We start from the raw sequence: 20,532 nt of genomic DNA, 5'->3' as shown, positions 1-20,532 counted from the left end.
GGCGCGGAGTGACAGCGGCGGCTGCGGCGCACCGGGCGGGCGGGCGAGCGGGCGGTGGTGCGTGGGCCGGACGCCCTCCTCCGCGGCCACTCCTCGGCGAGGAGCCGGGCCCTCCGCGGCCCCCTGCCCCGACCCGGACAGCGGAGTCGCCGCCGCTATGAAGCCATGCGAGGAGGAGGAGGAGGAAATGGGGGCGGCGGCCGGCGGCGGGGACCCCTGGAAGGAGTGCGCGGAGGTGGCGGTGCAGCTGGCGCTCCGCGCCGGACAGGTGAGAGGATCGCTCCCCGCCCGCGCCGCGGAACGCTGCCCGGCGGCGGGACAGGGGCGCGGAGAGGCTGGGGGTGCGGAGCAGGCTGCCCTGCGGCTGGAGCATCCTTCTCCCAGGCGGCCGTACCGGCTGCACTTCTAAATAAAATAAATAATTTTAGTAAAGGCGGGCGGTTTGGGGAAGCGCCGTGTGGGCATTAGGCTGGTGGGGCAGAGCTGGCGGGTAGGTGGCAAGCGGGCCGGGCCCCCGCTGCCGGAGACCCCGGCCGCCCCCTTCGGCCGCGGGGGCCACGTCCAGCTGAGGACGAGGAGCCCCTTCAAGTGAAGGCCCGTTTATTTTGTAACTGGAAGTATTCTGATTTCACTTGAAAAAATAATACGGTGGAAAGAACTGTCAGCGTGAAGGTGGTTATAGTAACTTTTTCAAATATACACCAAGTGTTTATTCTGTTACTGTCACGTTTTGAAGTGTGTGGTGATGTTAAGGTTGAATTTGTGTATAACTGAAGCTTTACGCTGTGGTGCCTTTATCCAGAATGTTGTGTATGTGCATGTTCCAGGACCAGCATTTAGTTTTGAGCAGCTCGTGCAGAGAAAAAATAACCGTGTCAGGGAGGCTTTTTCTTCTTCTTTTATATACCAGTGTCTTCAGAGTAACTGAATTTCACTTGCTGGGGATAAATCGGCAGTGGCCTTGCAAAGATCTCCATTAGCTTAGTTAAGATCCGTGTTTCGACACAGCAGAAGGTTGGTCATCTCAGGAGACATCCTGGCCGCACTGTGTGCAGCAGCAAAAATTCCACCAACTCTAACAGAGCCAAGAAATGGGATCAGCAGATTGTTCAGATGAGAAATTGAGTAAAACACAAACCTCAGCAACATGTATTTCTCTTCTGCTTCCATCTGCTCTATTTTGGAACTCACGTTGTATCTGTACACTATGATTTAAGCCTCCCTTTTCTATCTTGAGTTTAGGACCTGTAACTTTTCCTTAATGTGTGTTATTAAATGTATTTTCTCCTTAGTAGAAAGGCACACACAAAGATGGAACAGAATGCCAGAGGAGAGGAGACTTGTTTTAGTAATACAAGGGGATAAATGGATAATCCAAATTGGGATGACAGGTCATGCTCTCACAGGCTCTCCAAACAGCAGTTTCTCCAGCATACTCATTCTGCCAGCCATTTCACAGGAGAAACTCATGACTTGCTCAAGCCTCCACACTTTATTTCTTGAAATATCAGTTTGTCAAGACAGCCATAACCATCTCCAGACATTTAAATTGCATAGAAGACCACAGCTGAGTACCTCTTCCTGGAAGATATAAACATGCCAGAAAATTCATCCTGGTATCTTTTTAGCTCACAATTTGCCATCGCTACAATGCAACTGGCAGGAAATGACCAATTCATCGGCAGCCCAAATTTAAACCAGTCAAAGATATTGTTTAAGTAGGACTTTGGAACTGTGTCGGGTCTTTATTAACTTTGTAATGTTAAGGTATGTTTTTAGTTCCAAAAACCATCAGAGATTCTTGTGGAGGAAAAGGTGCAAATAGGGCTGTATCTTTTATTTAAGTGTCAATCCACTTCTAGCTGTCCCCAAAAGAGTCTAGAGACAAGAACACAAAATGCAGTGTGATATAGGTTTGATAGGACTGGATTTTTGTTGAAAATTGACTGATCAAATGGGTCACCAAAAATAGTCGATTCCACTGGTCATGTTCATCTTTTTCTTCTGCTTCTCTTCCCACCCCTCAGAGCTCTCCACTTTTGCCTCCATTGCTAGAAGTCTGCTTGCACTCTTTCTCCCCAGATCTGCCTCCTGTTTCCATGCCTGCTTGAAATTTCACCACTTTAGCCTTGCTTTTAAGGCCTTCCATTTTTCAGGACCATAGCAGGTTAGGAAGGCTTGGAATCATTAGAAAGTTTCTAAAAGAGACTTGATGCAGGGGCCAACCTAAAGAAAGGCATGCAGGTCAAGATTTTGAATTTTTAGGGAAATGTAGACTGTAATACAATTTCCTGGTGTCCCCTTTTGTCCCCAAACATGACTGTTTGGTTTATATTTCATGAGTTTGAGTAAAATGTATCTTCGTTCCAATAGATTGACATCTATGCTTTGGCATAGTTTCTTCTAAACTTAAAAGGCCATTAAAGAAGTGATTGCTTGAATATTTGTCAAAAGTTGTGTTGCTGGAATAACTTCTATTCCCAGGTTAAAACTGTGACATTCTTGCCCATCCTGTTACTTAGTTTCATTATTTTTAGGAATGATCACAGACTCTCATTTAATAATGGCCATGGTTTTGTAACCTTGGTAATTGACCTGCGTTAAAATGATGCAAAACCTGCTCTGTGAGGCCACATGTAATTGCACTTTTTCAAACCTTTCTTCTGCTTCTTCTATGAGTATACTCTGCTTGCTGTATTCATGAGACTATGCTTGTTGGTTTAGTATGACTTTTTGCTTAAAAAAAACAGCATCCTTGATGCTATTGAGAGCACTGAGTAATATTTGCACAGTTCTCTGCGATTACAGTCAGAGAAACTTCACCAAAATGAGTGATGTACATATGGGTGAAAAAAAGGGTAAGAAACTCAGACTGGAAGCCGTCACATTCAGTCCACACTAACTACTTTTTTACTCCTTTTTTCAGAGGATATTTTTGTGAGGCATAAGAGACCTCACAGAAAAAAAAGGCATATCCGCTGATTCTAAAAAGCCAAAGTCTTTTTCCCCCATATTTGCACCCAAGGGATATTGTTAGGCTGTTGTCTATGGAACATAGACAATTTTTTTTAACAAACTGGATTGATATTTCCTAAATTGCTTGCAGATAGTTATCCTTTTTATCTAGATGTTTAATTATATGTTTGGGCAAATATTTCAGGACAATGTTGCAGGCAAGTAAAACCAACTTGGAACTCCCAGGATAAGGTGAGATAAAATACTTAACACAAGGACCTCACTGGAGGTGGCTGTCCTGGCAGGTACTGGGGGAGAAGGCATCTTGTCCCTCTGTCCTCTTCATTCTCCTTTGTGTGAATTAGTTTCACAAAGGTGTTAGGAAAGGAGAAGTCCAGGACCATGACTGCACTGTCCCCTGCTCCGTGGGAAATGAAGAAGGGAGAAGGACAACTTCGCTCTTGCTCTGTGATGTGGTCTTCGTGCATGTACTGCTTGATGTAAATGCCCATCACTTTGCATAACCCCCCTCCAAATGCTCCCAGACAGGGTATTAGGATAAGATCTAGGCAATTCTTTGTTAGAGGGAAGGCAGCATGGGATAAGTGTTAAGTGGCTCTGCTGTAAATAACCACACTCCCAAAAATCAGCTGCTTAGAAATTGTTGTAAAATTTCCAGTCTAGATACAACCTATAATAGAGTATAAAATACATTTACAGACAAAATACAGCATCTTGGTTGCCAGTTTTGTTGTACAATAGTGATAAGGAACAATCAGCAGTTTTCATTTCATCAACCTGTAGTTCCTTTGATCTTTCACTTACCTATTGTCTGTTAGAAAGAGAGAAGCTTTTATGGAGCTTCACGCCCAGCTGGGAAGACCAGGCAATTGCAGTAGGTGTCTTCAAACCTTGTTGTAAGGCTTCTGCAAGGAAAGGAGCTGAGTGATGTTGTTGGAGTACTCTGAGGCCCCAGGCTGTAATACTCTGTAGGCAGATGTTTTTTAGGGATTATTCAACATAAGCTGAATTCTGGACTACTCTGAGCTATTTTATGAATTTGTGAAGAATAAAGCTGTTTCACCAATGATGCAGGGAATGTGGTCTTTGTGGGGGACACTAGCTTGGATCGCATACCTATACAAGCTGATGCAAGTGCATATGAGTCCCTTTTGTCAGACCCTTCCTAGAATGCAGAGAATTATCAGGGATGAATCCATCCCATGGCACCACCACAGGTGAGCTGATGCAGATGGTGCCCATATGTAGCTGATGACCTCAGCATAGCATTCTGACTTCCCTTCTTCTGCTCTTCCCTTGACACATCAGTTACACAAGAGGCAGGGAGAAGCAGCACATCGTAGGACTGGGTAATGTGTGTCACAGCCCCTCAGCACAGGTCTGCAGAGGAAGAGATAGGTGAGAAGGCCATCAGACACTGCTTCTGATCAGTCACACCCTTGCATAGGTCCCACCTCCAAAGTGACTGGAGCTTCAGGCTGGCACGTGCAGATCAACAGAGAAACAGAGTTAAAAATGGTCAGGAGCAATTGGAGAAAGGGTCAGAAATGAAAAATAATAAATTCTCTGCTGAGAGGTGCAAAGGATTGTGTTAAAAAGGGAGAGATCAAGTGCTGGATCACAGGGTGAAGAGCAACTGATTGCAGAGAACAACCACAGCAGAGAGCTTGCACCTCTCTTGTTTTTGCAGCAAGGCTCAGGTGTGATCTCACTCCCCCGTTGAGCACATACTGAGTTAAATGGCTACAAAAATCTCCTTAATCTTATATTAAAACTGAGTAGAAGTCAAAAACATGGCACTGCTAAGAAGTTGTTGAAATCTTCTCTATTAAAAGGAGCGTATTCCTCATCTATTTCACTATGCAGAGTTCTGAGCCCAGTTCTAAGCAGGGCATTTACTTGTGTACAGGCAGTATAAAAGTAAAGAAGAACAATTAAATTGTAACAGAGTAGCATTTTTTTAGAATACACAACCAAGATGGCTGTATTGTTTTGAATTTTACTTTGTACTGAAGAGGAGCTCGAGGGCATTCCTAGAGTTGTGCTTTTATGCTCCTACAGCAAAACCTTCAAGAAAACCATGGAGGGCATTGAGGGGAGTAAAAGAAGTAAGTGTAGTTAATATTTTTACATACAATCGTGAACCTCTGCAAGACCTCAAGCTGAAAAGTTTTAACCTGCCTTCACAAGCTCAGTAAATAGGCATAACTAGTGTTTTGGATACCTTCATTAGATACCTTCTGTACTAAAGCAACAGTTGGCCATATCCATTACTTGGCAGAACAATCAGCACACTCTTCAAACATAGTATTTTCTACTATGAAAACCAAGAGCCGAGACTGAGTTGCTGGTTCCCCTTCCCATGCAGCACAACTGTTTTCTTTGGTCATCAAGCATTTCTCAACACTTTAAAACTACTTTGATATTTGGAATAGTAGTGGATAGTGGAAAATTAGTTAAACAATTGAAATATTTTAAAGTTTTGGAAGGGACTTGGAATATTGGTCTTGTTGCTACCAGCTTTAGTTAATATAATTCTGTACAAATAAGAGGTGTTTAATGTTTGGGAGTTTTTTTTGTTTTCCTAATTTCAAATAGTTTATCGTTTTCACTGGTTATAAAAATAAGTCAGCTCCATTTGCATCCTGCCTTCTTATTTTAATGAAAGAACAGAAAAAAACCAGAAATAAGATGGGAAAACTAGAAGAAAGCTTTTAACTGTTTTCCCATATGTGCATTTGCAGTTGATGTGGTTTAGTTCTGAGTTATAACAGCTAAATCCTTAAAAAACATGTTAAAGACTTTTCTAGAAGAGTCCAGGGTTAGATCACTGGTTCCATACCTAGGGAAAAGTCTTAAGTTTTTTGTTTTATTAAAGACATAGAAATTCTTTGGGAATTAGTGGGTGGTCAGCTCTTGAAGTTCCAAAAACCCATATACTCAAGATAAAATAAACTTTGTGTGTTTTCACTGGCAAAAAAAAAAAAAAAAAAGAAACAAATGGGGTTTGCCTTATTGCATGTCTTTTATAGTAAGAGAGCAGTGGGGTATTGACCCTGTAAATTAAAAAAAAGAAAAGAAGCAGAGGGAGTTTCCATGAAAAATTCCTGAGTGTTAAGGCTCTTTCTTATCTTACATGTAATTTCCTAATTGACTACAACTGCCATCATCCTTTTATTCTGTTAGTTGCGTTCCGTTCCTCAGTCCCTTTCTGAACTGTCAAGAGTGGTTCTCACGGAATGATTCAAAATGGTGTGTTTCCAAAGACTACTCATTAGCTCAGAAGGACTTTTTTAAAAAGAAGAATTAGAACACGCTCTGGTAGAATTAGGCTTACAATTGTTTTTTCAGGATTAGGTATAATTTTTCAGTAAATATATTATTTTAGTGTGCACTGGATGAATGGCCAACAACTATGATCTGTGAACTTCTGTTTCAGATTATTAGGAAAGCTCTAACAGAGGAAAAACAAGTGTCCACAAAGACATCTGCTGCAGATCTTGTAACAGAAACTGATCATTTTGTGGAAAGTTTAATTATTTCTGTTCTGAAAGAGAAATTTCCTTCCCACAGGTGAGTGCCTATGGAATGATATTATCAATGATTTTTTTTTCCTTTAAGAGCTAAATATCTGACTGGCACTTAAACGGAATTTTAAAAGTATATATTTCTCATGTATATTAACCTATTGCTGTTGGACATTTTCACAGGACTCCTTTTTTTAAGAAGTATTACTTCCCTATACGTAGTACTTTATATTTTATTATATTTATGTTTCTTAAGATATATATTGAATAATCGTGTTTCCCCTCTAGGGATATCATGTACAAAGGTTCCATGTGGATCTCCACTGATCGGTCCTCTAGTGTATAAGAATTCTTCCAAGGATATCTATTAAAATATAGTTGAAATTAATGATAGCAAATATCCTGTCCTACAGACCTTTCTTCTACTTTCTTTTGCCATGATAGGTAAGCATTTGCCAAGTCAGGACAAGTATCGTATTTAATCACATCCACCCTGTGTTGTATGGAATCCTAAAATGAGTGAGGAGCAGAGTTGTTTATCGTCATCATTTGATGCATGTACATGAACAGATTATAAATTACTATATGGGGTGTCAACCCAAGGTTTTAAAAATAGATCAAGTTATTGACTTCTCTTGAATTATTATGGTCAATTTGAAAAATAACCACTCCTAGCACCTGTGCAGAATAGAGAGAGATTCTATTAGTTGTCTGGGTTTGGTTTGATGCAGAGGGTCTGCATCGAACATTTGACTTCAGTCTACATGGATAAAATTAATCTTCCTGCAGAGCCAGTGCAGAGCCTGTGTATCCTTTAAATACTGTATGACTTCTTTCTAACTGTGTGCATCTCTGATAGAGATGAGCCTTACACTCCAGCACTGTGCAGAAATCAACAAAGATGAAAATCTGGAGTGCTCAGCTACTAATCTGGTTATCGACAATGCTGCTAGGAAAAAAAAAACCAACACACCACCATAAGAAGGAACAGAAAAAACATTGTATACTAAATATGGCTTTCTAAATACGTGTTTTGTGTGATCATATACTGAAGCAGTACTGTACAGCACAATGTGTGGTTCTTGGCCACGATTCTCAAGAGAGTGCCAGGCTTTACAAGCCTATTATTTGTGTAATATTCCTCTGACTATTGCTGCCTGTGCTCCTTTCTCATCTCCACTCCTGTGTTGTGGGTTTTTTTTGCCTTGAACAGTCTGCCAGAGAACATAAAACATACACATAAAATAAGATTCATCAGAAGTGCTTAAGTTAACTCAGAATGGGAACAAAAGTTTTAAGGTCAGTGTAAGACCTAGAAACTGAAAAATCCCTGACTTCATTAACTCTGTACAGTTAGCTTCTGACTTTATAGGCAAATGAAGGAATTGCTATTTCTTCAGTATTTTGCTGATGTTGGTTATTGGGTTTGGTTAGAGTTTGTTCAGACAGTAAATGCATTTATATTAAACAATTGATTAAACTAGATTTAACTAGACTAGATTAAAACATTTGCAATGAGGAGTCCACAGTAGCAATCAAGGTTTAAAGTAAAACAAAAACTTCAAAAGATCGTACACACTTTGTTTAGTCTATTCCTTAATCTTGCTGTTGGAAGCATTCTGCTACTTCTTCTCTCTTGATTCTTATGTTCTCTGAATCAACGAATGTACCTTAAGAGGAACATTAAAAAGTAAAAAAAAATTACAATACATTAAAAATTTAAAAGGGTTCTCATTAGAATCTGTGCCATTTGCACTGTGACAGTCATGAGTCTTGAGATATTGGAAGTGTACTCAGAAGTAAAGAGAAGTATTAGGAAAACATGTGAAAAAGATAATTCTGTCCCACGTTTCGTTCTTCTTCTCTCCACTTGGTTCAGTGATATGTATCATCCTCATTCACACTTCATCCAAGTTTTCATCTCTCACCACCCTTTGGTACTCTGACATCCTTCAAGTGAGTTTTTTCAAAAGGGGATTTTTCCGATAGATCTTTGAGTTGTGGATAGGCACAGCCTGAAAGGCTGTATTGTTACACAAGTTGTCATCTTCAGTTTTAATTGTGGCCTTAATCCTGTAGACATTAAAACCACGACACAGTCATTGTAGAGAGTGACATCCAGCACTAGCTTCCTGGCCTTCTGCTCTCAGGCCTCCATAAGGGGATAGGTGAGGGGACAGCCCTGGTTTGAACCTCCTGCATTCTACTGGGTGACGCTCTTGCTGCAGGTTTCAGCACTTACTATGCTACAGGTTTCCCTGCTGTTCCAACAATGAGTTTCAGTGACACCATGGTAAGAACAGATGTATGATGAGAATTGGCTAAAATCACTGGACTCATTTTCAGTGGGAGAAAACTTTAATCCAGATTTAAGGAGAGGTCAACAGAGCTCATAGGCTGTCAAATTAACTACTGTGATAACATGGCTATACCTCCTACTTCTCAAGCTGTTCATAAAATTTTGTCTCCAGTATTTCAAGCCAAGTGTTTTGCTTAGTTTGCATATTTTTACAGGACAGGAAGCCATAGAACACATCTCATGTTGACCTTGAGCAACTGTCACAGTTCCTAGTGTTGTATACAACAGCAAGGGGCTTACTTTAAACTATTAGCCCAAATTTCATTAAATGTGTACCTAATTTATCCTGCATCCATTTTGGAAAAAATATTCTTGGACATCAAGACTGTATCAATGGCACTGCTGTTCCTCAGCTTCATGTTAGCATTTCTGTATGTGAGGACTGCAGCGTCACATCCCAGTGCAGGAAAAGGTGAGAAACAGACTTACAATACTTGAGAGCAAAACAACTCACACAGAAGTAGTCTTGTCTTTAAAGAAGTTACCGTTTCATCTTTCTTTAACTGGCAAGGAAACAGCTACAGTTCAGGCTTTGGCTGTGGGAGTTGGCAGAGGGTTGAAGCAGAAGCATAATTTATGGAGAAGGTGGACAGTCTGAGAATGTGCTCCATCTGCAAGAAGATGAGCTTCCTCTGCAGCCAGTAGCATAGCCAAAGTGTGTGGTTGGATTTATATGCTAATTACAAGATTTGTAAAAGATTTGTATCATTTGTCAAAATTATACAGCACCATGACAAAATAATGAAATATTTACAGCAAGCAGTCTGCAAAATGTTACGTTTGAAAGAATTCCAAACGCTTGTTCTAGTCTTTCTCATTTCTCAGTTCCACACCAAGACTTTTCCTTCAGCTTTAATAGAGATGAAAATACTAGTAGACATTTCCTTCTTCCCTCTTCATACCAACTAGGGGCCTATAATGCCATCAAAATAGTACTTTTTTTACTCAGGGAAAGCATTTGGAAAGTTCACAAAGTCTCCTCCTGTGTTGTCTGCGGAACATTTTAAGCTCACAATTGCAAGTGCTATGTGGCATCATGCAGCACTTGTTGAGAGCACAAGAAAAAATGGCTGCTACTCTAGCCCTGGGCAAGCAGCTATTTTATTTCTTTTTTTTTTTTTCTCTTTGTGTCATCAAGAGGAGTTTTTTTCATCTTCAGCTGTTTGGAGGAGATTCTGAATACCACTACCAGCTATTTGAATGAGAAACCAAAAGCAAGATTCAGCAGTCTGATTCTGCACCTTCTGTACATGCAGCACTTAATTCAGGTCTTTGAGAGTAACACCTGCACAGCACTTAAAGAAACAGGCCCTGAGCAGTTCATGGGAGAGCAGGGATAATTAAGGTCAGCAGGAAGTGTACCAGAACTGGATGTTCATTTCCCAGGGAAAAAGGAGGGGAAAAAAAGGATATCTACTGAAAGAAATTTGGACAGAACAACAGAACAGATGAGCTCAGATTTCAATTTGTGCCTTCTGCATCCAAACAACAAACAAAAAACCAATAACTTGTTGATTTTCTGTAGGTCATGGGAAAAAGAAAGTTTAGCTTTGTAAACCTCATTTCTCGAGTCAGTCTACTGTAAAAAATTCAAGTAGGAGTGAGATTGTGGATTTTCTAAGAGTGTATTATTTCCTAATGACTGAATTTGGCTGCAGAAGAGAAGCAGCTACAGTTTGCAGTTTATATTACTTACTGCAGTAGACAGTCCTAACCCATAAAATGACATTCTGCATTAAAAAACTCCTTCTAAAGTTCCAGGGGTGCCAGTTTAGATCCATTGTTGTATTCATTTTCATGACTTTTTTATATTTGGGAAACATAAATGGAGTCCTTTCTTACCATGCAAAATAGTGTGCTATGAATTTGAGAACTCTCCTTCAAAGTTTCTATGAAAGCTCCTTATTCCTAGAAGAAAAAGCAGTATGTACGTTTATACATATATATATATAAATTAATTAAAATATACATATATTAAAAATTAAGTATCTCTTCAAAAAGAGAAAGATGGAATTTGTCTTTTCACGTCACATCTCTAAACCACACTTGTTTTACTCCACACCAAATGCAGGTTTATTGCAGAAGAGTCCACTGCTGCTGGTTCAAAATGTGTCCTCACTGACAGTCCAACCTGGATTATTGATCCTGTTGATGGAACGTGCAACTTCGTGCACAGGTAAGTGGACAGTGAACTGGGAAGTACATAAAAGAGCAAAATGTAGCTTCTCACAAAGCCTCTCTTCTTCTTGAAAATGTTTTACCACGGTAGATTTATTCCTTTGTCTTGTAAGTAGGTGTCATGCCTTTATCTTTTTGTACCTCTTAGTGTATCTGAGGGAGTGTGTATTTGTGCTGGGGAGAGCTCTATACTGTTATCTAAAGGTAAGCTAAAGTTTCTGCTGATTGCTTAATGGCCCACAGCTCTTGACTCACAGCTTGTTTATATATAACCACACATGAACATGCAGAGGCTTGAGCTGAACTGGAGGAACAAGGCTGTGCTATGATGACATTTGGCCTAACGCCTTATGTGGTTGTTACATATTCCTTGTAGTGGTGACGTTTTCTCCCTTTCAAATACAGGTGCTTCAGTTTTCCTAAGAAGTACAACCTTTGCACATATGTAAAGTAGAAAAAACAAAGTTGTACGTAGATACTGTTTTTAGACTTATAGAATACTGCTCTGCAAAAGTAAATCTAGGGATCGTTCTCACAGAAGTGCAAAACTTTTAATTCATCATTTAAGTCCTAGAAGTTGTAAATTAATGACTGCTTGTAATACTTCTGCTTAAAATATGTTCTGCCTTGTAGTTTGTGATATAACATAACTGCAGTTTTCATTAAATGAGAACAAAATAACTTTTTGGTGCAGTTACCTAGAATTCAAGGGGAGGTGGAGGGATGTCATGTGCTTTTCTTCAAGTGACATTTTCTCTTACTAGCAATATTTTCTGAGCCTTGCCTTCACAACTCTTTTTAAAACTTGTTTTTAAGAAATTAATTCCTTTCATTGTTTAAAGTGTAATAATTATACTTTAGTCAAAAGGAGCAACTTAAATGCTTGATGGTGACTGATGAAAGAGAGGGTAGAGGAACTGGTTTCTCCTTACGTTGATGTCAGCAGCAAGGTATCTCTGTGCAGCTGAATTGCTATCTGATGCTTGAACTTGAACAGATTGTGCTCTTTAAAGTGATGACTTGTTATAACAACAGTGATGATTTTATACTGGATAATTCAATTACACTAAGGCAAAAAGATCACTAAAATATACAACACATTCCGTGTAAAAAGCCTGGTATCTTCCTGTGCTTACTTCTTGCCTTCTCCAATATTAAATTCAGTTTTAAAGACACTGACAAAGAGGACAACAAAGGAGAAATAGTACAATGCCAGGAGCATTTTGACACAAGTAAAACCACAGAGCTCCATGTGGGGTTTTTTTGCCTGAGGGAGTTGCATAACAAGTAAGTCAAGAGATTTTTCATTAGTGATGGGTCTTTTCTTATTTTTCACAGATTTCCGACAGTGGCAGTGAGCATTGGATTTGCTGTTAACAAAGAGGTATGAAGTATGTTCTTTAAGATGAGTATCTGAGATGTGGGTAGAACCCTCAAAATCACATGGGAACTTTCAATAAAATACTTTTAGAAAGAAGCTAGCCACTACTCAGGTTTTTCCACCGTTTTTTAATTCATTTGGTCATACTCTACTAGTCTAAAATTATAGTCCTGCAAAACCTACTTGTGCAAACTGGCAATTGAAAGATAATTCTTACAAATTATTATAAATATTATTATAGGATTTATGTGGGGAAAAAAGAGAGTACTGATGTGGGCAAGGTTTTGTAAGACAAAACCGTAGTGAGTTAAATAATAGTGTTGCCTATTTGTAATTTAAACACATCTCCCAGTGTTCTTATATTAGCGTTATTGCTTCTTTCCTACAAGCGGTATCTGTGAAGGCTAACTGCTGCTATGAGGCAATTCAGAACTGATTTCTGTTAAGACTTCTATGAACTTATGGGCCTAGTTAATTTAATCTACCTTTATGGTTTTCTTAACATGGAAAATAAGTGTATTTCCCACGAGAGTTTGATTATTGGTGGGGGGGTGTTAAGTATCCAGCCTTCATATGTGCCATTGTCAGTTTCCTAGCTATACCCGATCACGCTACTGCTTTTTCTCTGTATGTTGTCAGCTTACAGTTTGATATATACAGAAGAAGGAGCTATTCAAAGGAATGTACCTTTTTCAGACTAATTCCATGATCTCAAATACATGTATAGCTGTAAGTGAAGCCACCAAGAATTCCATGCGATAACAACATAGTTTTCAGGTGCGCTAGTGCCTGTTACTGGTTTAAACAGCACAATGTTCTGTACTTCTCTAGTTAGACTTTTCAAACATGGAAACTGCAGAGAAAAACTTCCATGCTTTTCTGAAGTTTATTCATTCCCAAAGATCCTTTTAAATACTACATATTATTACCAGACAGCTTTCTCTAATATTTATGTTTTCTAGAACACCATCATGATTTTGATGCTGCATAATTTGGGTTATGTAAACTGAACAAAGCTGAAACAAAAATAAAGAATGATGTTAAATCTCCCTCAGTAAACAAACGGGAAAAGCAGAAAAAAGTATTAAGCTGAAAAGGAGCCAAAGTACACACAGGGGAACTGACCTGAATGTAAGCCTTGAACGGTACTGAAGAAATTCCTGCAAATGTCTTCAGGGAAAGAGTCTATTAATAGTGTCTTCCTCAAAAAAAACCCTTGATTTAGCTGGGACCTCAGGGTAGATAGTGAAGACAATCTTTTCCCTTTGAATTGTCTCTGTTGAACACCAATGGTTATTCAAAATGAGTGGAGGAGGGCAGCAGGAAAGGGCTTTTAGTCTAGAACACCTGAGGTGTTTATTTGATCTTGTTACCAAATTCATCTGTGACCTTGAGCAAGTCATAATTTTTGTATATCTGTCCACTCCTAAATCAAACATTTCAAGTAGTACTTATCTAGGGGTGATGTAGGTGCAGAACAATGAATTTTGTCAAGTGCTTTAAAATCTTTTGGTGAAACCTATTAAAGTAATGGACATATTAAATACCTTGGGTTTAAATCAAGGGTCAAATTCTAACCCTCTTCTCATTGGTAAACAGATGCTCCCACAAAAATTCTAGTGTTGCTCTTTCTCAAGCTTTCATTGATGGTCATGATATTTCGTATTTCTCTTCAAACTCCTTCTCTAGGAGTCGTGTGACTTAATGAAATTCTCACTTTCATGTGTAAACTAAAGGATTTTGCAGAGAAACGTTTGAACAGATGTTTGGAATATACTACTTTGGTTGAAAAGGCAGTCAAATTAAATGTGCATAGAGAACATCCACTGTTAATAAACAGTGTGTCATGCCTTTTGACTTTGAATGCCTGATTGCTCATATCTATGTATTTGGGGTGGCAAATTGTCAGTGACTGAAGTCAGTGGGACTACTTCTAGGTGTAACTGCTCACTAGTGAAAGTAAATCATTCCGAATCTGGCCTTAGGGGACTTGCATATTTCAATTAAAACACGCAATTGAATTTGAAATCAATTTGTCATTTAATCTATTCCAAGGTGAACTCAAAAAAGCTGAAAGTAAAAGTTTAGAAGATCATAAACAGATTGCATTAACTTCTCTTTATAAACTGAATTTTATATGACTCATGTCTCAATATCATAGTAACAGTAAAATTATTCCAGTTTATTAGCACCAATATAATCTTTGATTACGTGTACCAATTACAATATTGCTGATCTTTCTGCCATTAGTAGTTGTTTATATTTATGATGAGTAATTTGAGTTGCATTCATTTCTTTCCTTTTCAAAATCTTAAAGCTTGAATTTGGTGTAATTTACCACTGCACTGAAGAACGATTATACACTGGTAGAAGAGGTCAAGGGGCATTTTGTAATGACAAAAGGCTTCAGGTATCAAAAGAGACAGGTTGGTCTAGATTTCGTTAGAACTCTAAAAGGAATATGTTAATTTTGTTTCAGAGTTGTTGCAAATCATCATTAGGATAATGAACATCATTATCCTGATGGAAAGTATTTCACCTGCATGATAATTTTGTTGTTATGTGTTTGTTTCTTTTCTGAAAAATCACAACTTCATTTTCTTTTTAAAATGTACATCTGAATATGAACTACTGAAATAATCCTAAATCATTTTGCCTAATAACCGTTGTTTAAAATAAGGAAGAATGAGTAGATTCACCCGTTTCATTCCAGCTGTACACTGGCGTAACTTTAGTGAGCCAGATGCAATGGGAATGGTGAATCAAATTCAGAGTACTGTGTCGGCTGTGAAGTGTGTTATGTCTGTAGGCACACATGCTAACTGTAAACTAAAGGATGCGTGCTTCGTTAGGGGTTCTTTAACAGCTTGCTTTTGTGTGCGGTATGTTTCAATATGCAAATAGCTAACAATACTTCATCAACATTTCCATGGAATTATTTTATTGGTAAACCATGTTACAGATCTATCTGTTTACCTAAGGATAACAGATAACAATAATCACATGTATGTAGTGAAGTTTTCTTTTAATCAATCAAAATGCAGACGAGAACAGACAGAAGCAGACATGTGCCAAAAATGTACATCATTGTACACAGAAGGTGATAAAAAATTTATCCCAAAACCAGATATCATGAATTTGAAACACAGTAAATTCAAGCAATTTAACATACAGACTTGTTGTAGTGCCTCAAGCAGACCCTCAAAACTTCCCTGAAATTTGGAAAGTTTAACTATTCACCTGAATTAATTATGAGCTGGATCTCCCTATTTGGAGAGTTGTAACGTCAATGACCCCTAAGATTTTAATCCTTGATTATATAACACCTTTTTTTTCAGTGCTTGAATATCTCATGTTCCCCAAAAGCCCATGCTGGCAGAGACTAAAAACATGTGCTCCCATTTGGACTGGCTGAGCCACTTTTGAAATGGCCTCACTCCTTTTTGCAGTCAGAGAGTTCTGGTTTCCAGATGGGCAAGGAACAGTTTTGACACGTACCACTTTGTCTTCCTTTCTCTGGACATCCAAATCTAGAACAAAGCAAGGAAGTGGACCTTCTGCCCTTGCAAGTGCTTTGAAATTTGCCTTTGTTTTGAGAGACATAATTTGGTGGTGGGCAATTTCACTAGTGAAGATGGATCTTCTTTAGTCTCACTTCTTTCGATGTTTTAAGTGTATAAAATCACAATTGCTCTTCTTCTGTGAGGACTGTGGCTTCAGTGAAATAAACCAGCCCTGGAAGAGAGGGTGTGTTTCCCTATGCCTACCACTGGAAGTCAAGCAGCCTTCACCAATGCATGATGTGTTGGAGATCTAGGCTGTCACGTTACTTCATGCCTTTTGTTTCTAGGAAATGTGACTGTTGGATAACATTGATCTGCACTATACATTTATTATTCACATTTAATCATTTGAAATCACAGTCCAGGCAAACACTGTTCTTTGTCAATGCCAAATTTTGTAGAGGTCTGGTATGGGAGTCCAGGCATCAGGATGCACCTAAATGAAGGATCCATCTTCCCTTTGATCTTGAGTGGTGTTTCTTCTCATGCTTAGGTTCAGGTCAGGCCTTATATGTGCTTCTGTGGTCAACAGAATTGTTCTTTTCCTCATAAGTCTATCCGTATCACCATGAAATCTCTTCTACCAAGCCTCCTTATTTTTCTGGCCTCTACTAATGTAAGGAGTAGTCTGTAAATTTTCTCCTGTACCCTGAATTCCTGAAACCTCACTGATGCTTGATCAGCCAGCTCATTTTCCTAAATAGAGACCTCCCTCTTAGTCTCTTCAACTAATTTCTACCTATAGCCTTTATGAAAACTGAAGAGATCCACTTATCGGTTAGAAATTCATTTTAGAACTCAGAAGAACAACTTAGTCATGACCTAGCTGTGACTGGTGTGGTATGAATGCTTGGTGCATTTCAGCAATGAGGCATGCTTTAGATATTCTGTAATTATAAATTGGGTCTGTTATGCAAAATTATCTAAGGCAAATTGCTTTCACCATCCAGAGTTTTCACTGATGGCTAAACAATGAATACCCTGCAGCGTGCCTGGATGGGTGTTTCTGTATTTGAATTCGATAATTTAAAAAGTGATTGTTAAATCTGTGTTCCTACAGTTATGCTTTGTGATATCTTGTATCTTTTAATCTAATGATGTACCTGTTGCTCATCAACCATTTACCGCATTGCTAGAATCCATACTCTACTTCTGCAATACTAAATTCATTGTTAGCCTGTTTAATTAAATGATGTCTCCAGCCTAATTTGATTTTGAAAACCCCCTTGCTACTTCTGCTAAGAATTTTCAACTTAGGCAATTAGCTGTAATAACCAGGCAGACGTTCTCTAGCTGAATGAATGCCTCGCCTTTAACCCACAGTAGAGGTGACAGCTGACACTTGGACACAGCCTAGTTACTAAGTAATTAACGGCTAAACCTTTGAGTTTTGTCATGCCTTTAATGCCTCCAAGTTCAGCTGGCACAACAGAAGCAGAGACACTTGGCATTTGATGAACCATCTCCATCTACATTGACATACGCTTGTTATATACTAGCAGTATGCAGATCTCACAGGTGGACTACTTCAACACCTTGCAAGTCACTGTGGGTCTTTCCTTTGACTGTACACAAGGCTGACATCCTCACCTGCTGTAGGGCAGAATTGCCCTTGCTGAATGCAATACAGAAATAACACTCATATTAGTATTTATTAATTAAGGTACTGCTTTCATTTGCAATAGGTAAGGGTTCTTCTCAGTCATAAGGTGTCGTCAGTCTTTGAAATGTCAGAATGAGGAGGAGCTATTACTGAATGACTGGTGGTTTAGGTAGAAAGTTTTCTTTGCTCTTACTGTATTCCCAAATAATTTATTAACAAATTTCATTGAAGTTCCCTATTCATGAAATCCTGTTTTCAAATATAATTAGATTAAAATCATTGCTAATCCCTCGTTTATTTTATTATGCTAGGTCCCCCGTTTATTTTTAGTTGACCGCTAATGTTAGTACATTTGCCAAAAGCTGACCGGTCAATGAAATCAAATGGTGTGTATAAAGAGAAGGAATGTAAGAAGGCATACTTCTTTTTAATCTTTCTGTTCTGTTTTTAAAAATATCTGTTTAGATCAGACTGTTTGGTATGAGAAATCTAGTCTTGCTTGAATTTTTATGCAAAGCTATCACTTATCCTATGAAAGAGTTTGAGGTATAAAATTTGGGCATGAAAATTGTTTTATTGTGAAAAGTCCATTAGTGTTGTGTTTAAAAACAAATTTCTAGAATCTGCCTGGAAGCTGTTGAATTAATGGAAGCAACTGCCTACATTGCAGATATCTCGAAGGCCTTAATTTTAACAGAAATTGGTCCAAAACGTGACCCTGCGACTTTGAAATTGTTCCTTGGAAACATTGAGAGATTGCTCAAGGCCCAAGCACACGGGTAAGATATTTTACGATATATGTCTCACATTAGTGACCAAAAGTCATTAAAACCACTCCCTCCCGCCCCCTGAAAGCAAAACCCAGACAAGTATGTGGCATGTTTTGCAATCTTGACACATAGGTTGAAATCAAAAGACACTTTCTGCTTTACATTACCATGTGTCCTTCTCGTGGGGTTTAGGGTCCGTGTCATCGGGAGCTCAACCCTGGCCCTGTGCCATTTGGCGTCCGGTGCTGCAGACGCCTATTACCAGTTTGGGTTACACTGCTGGGACTTGGCAGCAGCCACTGTCATTATTAGAGAGGCAGGTGGCACCGTGATAGACACTTCAGGTGAGTAAAATATCATTGTCTATGTTGACTTTTGGGTGACCGAGTGGCTATTTTGGGGCAACTTGTGTTAACTCAATACAGTCTTCCTATGGCTCTACCTCATTTCTAGCAACATCCTCTAGAAATGTCTGTACTCTCCACTAGAGTCTGGCTGATTATTCATGACACAGTGATGTAATTCCAGCACAGGGTTTCATCACATCAAGATCTTCTGAGTCAAACTCTATTTTGATGACTGAATAATTCCTTTAAAGTATCAGATTTACAATGAAGAACTAGCCCAGGAGAATGGTAGATGCATTCAGATTCCAAACAGATTTGGGGAGACATCCTCCTGAGAAAGGATGATTCCAGGTTATTATTTTACTCATTTAGACAGTACACATCTCACAGTAATTGTTTACTGGTGACTCCAGATAGGAGTTGCTGAATAAGATTGTCCTTCCCACCCCAAAAAGAGCTACGTATGAAATTGTTTCAGCGTTTCTGAACCTCCTGAATTACAACATGGTTTATATTTCAGAACACATTGCCTTTTTACATCGTGTAAGACAGTTCTCATGAATCCTCTTGTTCTCAGGGGGACCGCTGGATCTTATGTCCTGCCGAGTGATTGCTGCGGGCACCAGAGAGATGGCTATGTTCATAGCTCAGGAATTACAAACCATTCACTACAGACGGGATGATGAAAACTAAATTCTTAGCTATGGAGTCTACTCTTCTAAACTATGTTAACTTTTGCAAGATGGGTGGCTTAAATGGTACGTGATTTCAGCAGGATGCTTTCTGTGGAGATTGTCTGTGTCAAATATTTTTTATAAATTTATTACTATGTGGAAAGGCATAGGGAGATTTTTAAACCTCTAAGAATCTTGTTTCCTTTTTAATATGTATCTCTTTCAGCAGTATCTTTTTTATAAGATAGCATATTTTACTTGTAGTAAATTAGTCTCAAAATTAAGTTATAATTTCATATCTGTGGGGCTGATATTTAGTCTTTTGTAACACGCAGCTAAAAATGGAACTTTATTTTTACAGATGCAGATCTCAGGTAAACGAGCTTTAGGACTGTAGTAAGGACAAGTAGTTGAGAATGTGTGCCTATAATACCCTTGTTCTATGATACTTAAGAATGCAATAAAAGTGACGTTATTGTTTCCTAACTGTCATAGCTATATATCCATATATATGTATATCATAGAATCATTTTGGTTGGAAAGGTCTTTTAAGATCATGGAGTCCAACCACTAACTTCACACTGACAAGCCCATCACTAAACCACGTCCCTCATCTACACATCTTTTAAATATCTCCAAGAATGGGAACTCCACCACTTCCCTGGGCAACCTGTTCTGTTTTTGAACTACCCTGTCAGTGAAGAAGGTTCTCCTAATATCCAATCTAAACCTTCCCTGGTGCAGCTTGAGGCCTTTTCCTCTTGTCCTATCACTCGTTACTTGGGAGAAGAGACCAACCCCCAGACTTCACTGCCACTTCCTTTCAGGTAGTTGTAGAGAGTGATCATGTCTCCTGAGACGCGTTTACTCCAGGCTAAACATCCCGAGCTCCTTCAGCCTCTCCTCATAAGACTTGTACTCCAGACGCTTCACCAGCTTCATTGCCAGCCTCTGGACACACTCCAGCACCTCCATGTCCTTCTTGTAGTGAGGGGCCCAGAGCTGAACACAGTATTTGAGGTGCAGCCTCACCAGTGCTGAGTACAAGGGGAAAATCACTGCCCTGGTCCTGCTGACCACACTATTTCTGATACAGGCCAAGATGCCATTAGCCTTCTTGGCCACCTGGGCACACTGCTGGATCATGTTCAAAC

At 39.2% G+C, this 20,532-nt stretch overlaps 1 protein-coding gene across 1 annotated transcript; it reads left to right on the top strand.

Annotated features, from left to right (window-relative positions):
- The first annotated feature begins 47 nt into the window (after nt 1-47).
- IMPA2 (inositol monophosphatase 2) lies at nt 48-19,864 on the top strand. The gene is made up of 8 exons (XM_061995144.1): nt 48-268; nt 6,416-6,549; nt 10,934-11,038; nt 12,379-12,424; nt 14,739-14,847; nt 18,258-18,366; nt 18,550-18,701; nt 19,282-19,864. Exons 1-8 carry the CDS (start codon nt 158-160, stop codon nt 19,395-19,397), a joined length of 882 nt encoding a protein of 293 aa, XP_061851128.1. The 5' UTR covers nt 48-157; the 3' UTR covers nt 19,398-19,864.
- The last annotated feature ends 668 nt before the right edge of the window (nt 19,865-20,532 follow it).

Source organism: Colius striatus, chromosome 4, assembly GCF_028858725.1.
Source record: "Colius striatus isolate bColStr4 chromosome 4, bColStr4.1.hap1, whole genome shotgun sequence".
NCBI lineage: Eukaryota > Metazoa > Chordata > Aves > Coliiformes > Coliidae > Colius > Colius striatus.
The sequence above is the reverse complement of the archived record's forward strand: the minus strand, read 5'-3'. Positions and strand labels throughout refer to the sequence as shown.

What these genes read in the sequence shown, in the direction of transcription:
- IMPA2 (XM_061995144.1), top strand. Translation starts at nt 158, where the DNA reads ATGAAGCCATGCGAGGAGGAGGAGGAGGAAATGGGGGCGGCGGCCGGC. An exon ending in GAGAAATTTCCTTCCCACAG is followed by an intron (nt 6,550 to 10,933) that starts GTGAGTGCCTAT and finishes CACCAAATGCAG; the next exon opens with GTTTATTGCAGAAGAGTCCA. An exon ending in GATTTGCTGTTAACAAAGAG is followed by an intron (nt 12,425 to 14,738) that starts GTATGAAGTATG and finishes AAAATCTTAAAG; the next exon opens with CTTGAATTTGGTGTAATTTA.